General features: G+C 42.4%; 1 protein-coding gene across 2 annotated transcripts in view; it reads left to right on the top strand.

The window, feature by feature from the left end:
• The window catches only part of LOC102988391 (ATP-dependent RNA helicase DDX19B), a 20,212-nt gene that overhangs the window by 13,117 nt on the left and 1,351 nt on the right, over positions 1–5,744 (top strand). For both annotated transcript variants that reach the window (XM_007102562.4, XM_007102563.4), the window contains exons 6-10: positions 1,138–1,240; positions 1,800–1,914; positions 4,171–4,348; positions 4,720–4,957; positions 5,507–5,669. In XM_007102562.4, the coding sequence (XP_007102624.2) occupies positions 1,138–1,240; positions 1,800–1,914; positions 4,171–4,348; positions 4,720–4,957; positions 5,507–5,669 (797 nt within the window). The remainder of the gene's footprint in view (positions 1–1,137; positions 1,241–1,799; positions 1,915–4,170; positions 4,349–4,719; positions 4,958–5,506; positions 5,670–5,744) is intronic.

The following is a 5,744-nucleotide window of genomic DNA, read 5'->3' as shown; positions in this document are numbered from 1 at the left end:
CTGTGCTCCACAACGGGAGAGGCCACAACAGTGAGAGGCCCGCATAACGCAAATTAAATAAATAAATAAATAAATAAATAAATAAAATATATAGTCTGTTAAAAGGTGATAGATTGTAAATATAATTAATGCCACTGAATTGTACACTTAAAAATGGCAAATTTTGTTATCTATTTTACCACAATTTAAAAAAATCATTAATGTAATATAACAAAAAGCATTGACTTGTATACTTTAAATGGATGAATTGTATGGTATATGAATTATATCTCAATAAAGTTCTTTTTTTAAAAGGTGATAAGTGCTAAGGAGGAAAATAGAGCATGATGGGGGGGATTGGGAATACCAAGGACCTGACTGCAGTTTTACTGTCAACGTTTTATTATGGAAAAGTTGAAAGGATTTTATAGTGAACACCTATATACCCACCTCCTAGATTCTTTCACTGACATTTTACTGTGACTATTTACTATGTTTATCATGTATCCATCTACCAGTACATCTTTTTTAAGGCTTTTCAAAGTAGGTTGCAATTCTAAATCAAGTAGTTAGGGTAGAATCTCATTAAATAAGTGATATCTGAGCAAAGACTTGAAGGAGAGAGTTGGCATGTTATCATCTGGGGACAGTGGTAGCTGGCACTGTATAGCCGGTGCAGAAGCCCTCAGACAGGAGCATGGCTGGCATGTTTCCAGAGCAGCGCCGGGGCCGTTGTGGGGGAGTGGAGTGAGGAAGGGGGAGCGCAGTGGTGAGGTGGTAAAACAGAGAGCTAGTGGGGAGCCACATCAGGTGCAACCTTGTAGGGCATTAGAAGAATTTTAACTTTTGCTGTGAATGAAATCTGGAGTGATTAGAAGGTTTTTGAGCAGAAAAGTGACATGAGCTGACTCACGTTTTAAAAGAATCACTCACTGCTATGTCAAGAATAGATAAAAGATAAGGAAGGAGTACTTCAAATCCCACCATAAAATCTTCTATTTGTGAAGCTAGCCTATGTAACTTTACTACAGAATCCAAGGCCTCCTTCTGTAAATTAAGTTGGAATATTCATTCTTTAATTAAGCTTTATGCTTCATTTTTATTCACTGAAAGAATGCATGAGATTTATACTCCTAAACAGTTTGTTTTCTTGTGCAGCCCACAGAACTTAATAGCCCAGTCTCAGTCTGGTACTGGTAAAACAGCTGCCTTTGTGTTGGCCATGCTCAGCCAAGTAGAACCTGCAAACAGATACCCCCAGGTAAGGGCTTGGTGAATTTGGGTTTTCCAACTCATAGCTGGAAGGGAAATGCCATTTGATGGATTAAAAGCCGAGCTTTGTATTACTTTTCACATAAACTAGAACCCCGTAAATTGAGCACAAACAACATGGTTGATCTTCCAGTAATAACAGAAATCCTGTTCCCCTTTCGATGATTTGCCAGTCCTGGGATACTGCTGATAGGCTTGGCTTCTTTAGTTGCAAGAAAAACCTCCTTAATCTACAACTATCATCCATTAGGAACTTCTGAGTAAGAGAAAAGGAAGCTTATCTCCTATTGGAATTTCAGATCCCTGCTCACATGGGGCTTTTGGTACTCCTGTGGCCAATAGCTGTTCTCAAGTGTCTTTACCCAGCCAGAGTTCTGACCCCTGAGAATTATAGCTTATGACTCTGCAGCTTAAAGAGTCAAATGGTGTGCACTTTATATATTATTTGCTTCAGCCTCAGCTGGAGGAATCATTAAGTTCTAATGGTCATTCCCTGTTGCATAATAGTGAGTGTCTTGAATTCTCTCTCTGCATTCTTTCCCTACCAGTGTCTGTGCCTCTCCCCAACTTATGAGCTCGCTCTTCAAACGGGAAAAGTGATTGAGCAGATGGGCAAATTTTACCCTGAACTGAAGCTAGCTTATGCTGTTCGTGGCAATAAATGTGAGTATGAATATGTGATCCTTGTTAATTAAGCTAATTACTTTTTATTTTGAAAAATTTCAAAATGTACGCAGTTGAAATAATACAATGAACACATGTGCCTTCCACCTAGATTCGAAAGTTAACATTTTGCCATATTTGCTTTATCTGTATATGTGTCTGTATTTTTTTTTTTTTTTGGTGAATCATTTGAAAGTAAATTGTAGACACTATGGCTCTTTATTCCTAAGTACTTTAGTGTGCATTTCATAGTAAGAACATTCTGAAGCATATCCACAATACCCTTATCACAACCGAGAAAATAACACATTTTTAACAACTAACATCTAGTCCATTTCATTTCCCCCTAATTGTCCCAGAAGTGTTTCTTTATGTCTTTTTTTGTTGAACCAAGACCGAGTCAGTGTATATGCATTGCATTTGGTTGTTATATCTCTTTCTTTCAGTCTAGAATAGTCACCTCACATCCTCTCCACTACGTTACATTTGACTTTTTGAGCAGACCAATTACTTATAAAATAGCCTGATTTTTTTTTAATGTCATTGGAAGAGCAAAAGTGTTCTAGAATGTTCATGGCAATTAACCCTGGGAGATATTTTTATTATTCTTTTTTCTTTATCCATTCTTTCTACTTTTGCTTGTTTTACAACAAACTAACAATATTTAAGTAATTATAAATTCGTTGGAATCTTGGTTGAGTCCTATGGATCTTTAACACAAACCTGTGACTTGATGACTGGCAGAAGTCCACTCAGTGTACGTGTCCTAATGCCAACTTAAGTCAGTTCTTTTTTAAAAAAATTTGTTTGTTTATTTATTTATTTGTTTTTGGCTGCATTGGGTCTTCGTTGCTGTGCACAGGCTTTCTCTAGTTGCGGCGAGCGGCGGCTACTCTTCGTTGCAGGGCATGGGCTTCTCACTGCAGTGGCTTCTGTTATTGCGGAGCACAGGCTGTAGGCGCGGGGGCTTCAGTAGTTGTGGCTCGTGGGCTCTAGAGCGCAGGCTCAGTAGTTGTGGCGCACGGGCTTAGTTGCTCCGCGGCATGTGGGATCTTCCCAGACCAGGGCTCAAACCCATGTCCCCTGCATTTGCAGGAGGACTCTTAACCACTGCGCCACCAGGGAAATCCTCTTATGTCAGTTCTGAAGAGAAAAGTAAATACGACAATAAAACTTAGTGGAAAATCTAAGTCTAGATTAGATGTCTTAAGACATCTAAAATATTGCAGTTTGTATTTGAGTTAGAATGGCAGAGGATTCTGAGTATTTGTGGAGGGCAGTAATTGGTTTGTTAACTGAAGTAAAAAGGAGCATTTGCTAGCTTTAAATTGACTCAACATTCACGTTAAGGCAAAATTATCTCTGTGATTTTTTTTTTTTAATATTTATTTATTTGGTTGCACTGGGTCTTAAGTTATGGCTCACAGCCTCCTTAGTTGCGGCACATGGGCTCCTTAGTTGTGGCATGTGAACTCTTAGTTGCAGCATGCATGTGGGATATAGTTCCCTGACCAGGGATTGAACCTGGGTCCCCTGCATTGGGCGCGTGGCATCTTAACCACTGTACCATCAGGGAAGTCCCTTGGCTGTGACTTCTATGGGAGCTTGTATGTATTTGGTTAAGGTTATACTGTAATTAAAGGACTAAAAATTGAATCAGTAAGTACCATCTAACCCAAAATGAGCCAAATTCTCAATTTCAGGCTGCACAGGGCCAAGAATGTGCCATGCTGTGCCAGGCCTAGTCTGGGGAAGCACTCTTAAGAGAGGCAGTTTGTTTCTTGGAAAAGACAAAACCTTTCATAATGAATCTTATTTACTGACCTGGGAAAGGGGCACGTAAAGCCAACTGACTCATTTGACATAGACGCTGGGAGAACTGGGAGGCAGAGTATATTGGAGTGAGAACTTTGAAAAAGTCTACTTGTGAGGAAATGCAAACCCAGGCAAGGGAGAATGATGTTGACAGAGAAGAAATAAAGATAAGAAATCCTTGAAAGAGGATTGATGATTATAGAGAATGTAAAAGAATACCATTTTCATCTCATTGTTTATACTCTTACCAAATCTTTTCAGCATTACTGTTTTTTGTGCGTATGTCCATTAAATACTGTAGTGCTATCCTAACCTTTCCTTAAAATATTAATGCAAACATCAAAACAGTTGCTTTAAAATACATCATAGCTTTAGAATTGCTCAGAGAGTAGAGCTGGCTTTGCCATGGAAGTACCCACAGAACACATCTTGTCTCCACAGTGGAAAGAGGTCAGAAGATCAGTGAGCACATTGTCATTGGCACCCCTGGGACCGTTCTGGACTGGTGCTCCAAGCTCAAGTTCATTGACCCCAAGAAGATCAAGGTGTTTGTTCTGGATGAGGCTGACGTGATGATAGCTACTCAGGGCCACCAAGATCAGAGCATCCGCATCCAGAGGTAGGAACTCATGAGCCAGGAGGAACTTCTTGGCCTCCTGATCTGCAGCATCATCTCCTTTTACTTCACCCTCCTCTTCTTGCCCCTGCCAGGTTCTTTACTCTGCAGCTTTCAGAGGCATTTGTTTGGTGGGCCATTTCCATGTCGCACTGACCATACCCCCAGCCTGGGTTGAGGAAGGAGACTTAGGGACTCTACCACCACCCGTCCCTGCCCCACATCTGCTCCTCCGTCCTCCCTGCAGTGCTCCTCCCTGCTTTGCCACCTTCCTGGGGACACAGGTCATCCAAGCCTGGGGAGGCTGTGCTTCTGTTCCTTCCAGTGAAACACTCGGTCGGGGTCATGTCGAACACCTGGGCCTTCCCTTGCAGGATGCTTCCCAGGAACTGCCAGATGCTGCTTTTCTCTGCCACCTTCGAAGACTCTGTCTGGAAATTTGCCCAGAAGGTGGTCCCAGACCCAAACATCATCAAACTGAAGCGCGAGGAGGAGACCCTGGACACCATCAAGCAGTATTACGTCCTGTGCAATAGCAGAGATGAGAAGTTCCAGGCCTTGTGTAACATCTACGGGGCCATCACCATCGCTCAAGCCATGATCTTCTGCCATGTGAGTAGCCGCAGCAGCAGCAGGAGGCGGCCTGCGGGGGAGGAGCTCCCCTGGAGGGTGTGGCCCTGCGCCCTCCCTCTCAGCCAGCCCCACTTAGCGCTGGGGGCCCAGGTTCCCTCTCTGTGGCTGGGAAGGAAGTGGATCACCTCCATCTGCCCCAGGACATATTCTCGCAGGTTGTAATGAGTTGTAAGGGGAAGACTGAAGATCTAAACCTCCTTTGGTTCCACTTCTTAGAGATAACTTGGGGAAAAAAACCTCCAAATAACATCCAGGGAATAATTTTAAAGTTTTAATAATATAGAGTATTTAGGAATGAAGACCTTTGGCTCAAACCAGTCTTTATAGATAAACACTAAGATCATTGAAGGAATTTATCCAAAAAAAATCACATGGCTAAAAAATATTCAGAAACTTTAAGCCTAACCTGCTGACAGAACTCAGTAGAGCCTTCATATATATTAATGGCAACAAGCCACTTTTCTGCAGGTGTCTTCATTTTTTTTTTTTTACAGGTATCTTCACTTAAAACAATTCTTTTCACTCCAGACCCGCAAAACAGCTAGTTGGCTGGCAGCAGAGCTCTCAAAAGAAGGCCACCAGGTGGCTCTGCTGAGTGGTGAAATGGTGGTGGAGCAGAGGGCTGCAGTGATTGAGCGCTTCCGAGAGGGCAAAGAGAAGGTTCTGGTCACCACCAACGTGTGTGCCCGCGGTGAGCAGAGACTGTGTCCTGGTCTGCAGGCTCGGGGTAGCGAGAGAGATCCTCGTCTGCGGGACACTCCGGTGG

Source organism: Physeter macrocephalus, chromosome 17 (assembly GCF_002837175.3).
Source record: "Physeter macrocephalus isolate SW-GA chromosome 17, ASM283717v5, whole genome shotgun sequence".
NCBI lineage: Eukaryota > Metazoa > Chordata > Mammalia > Artiodactyla > Physeteridae > Physeter > Physeter macrocephalus.
This window is presented reverse-complemented; position numbering and strand designations above follow the sequence as displayed.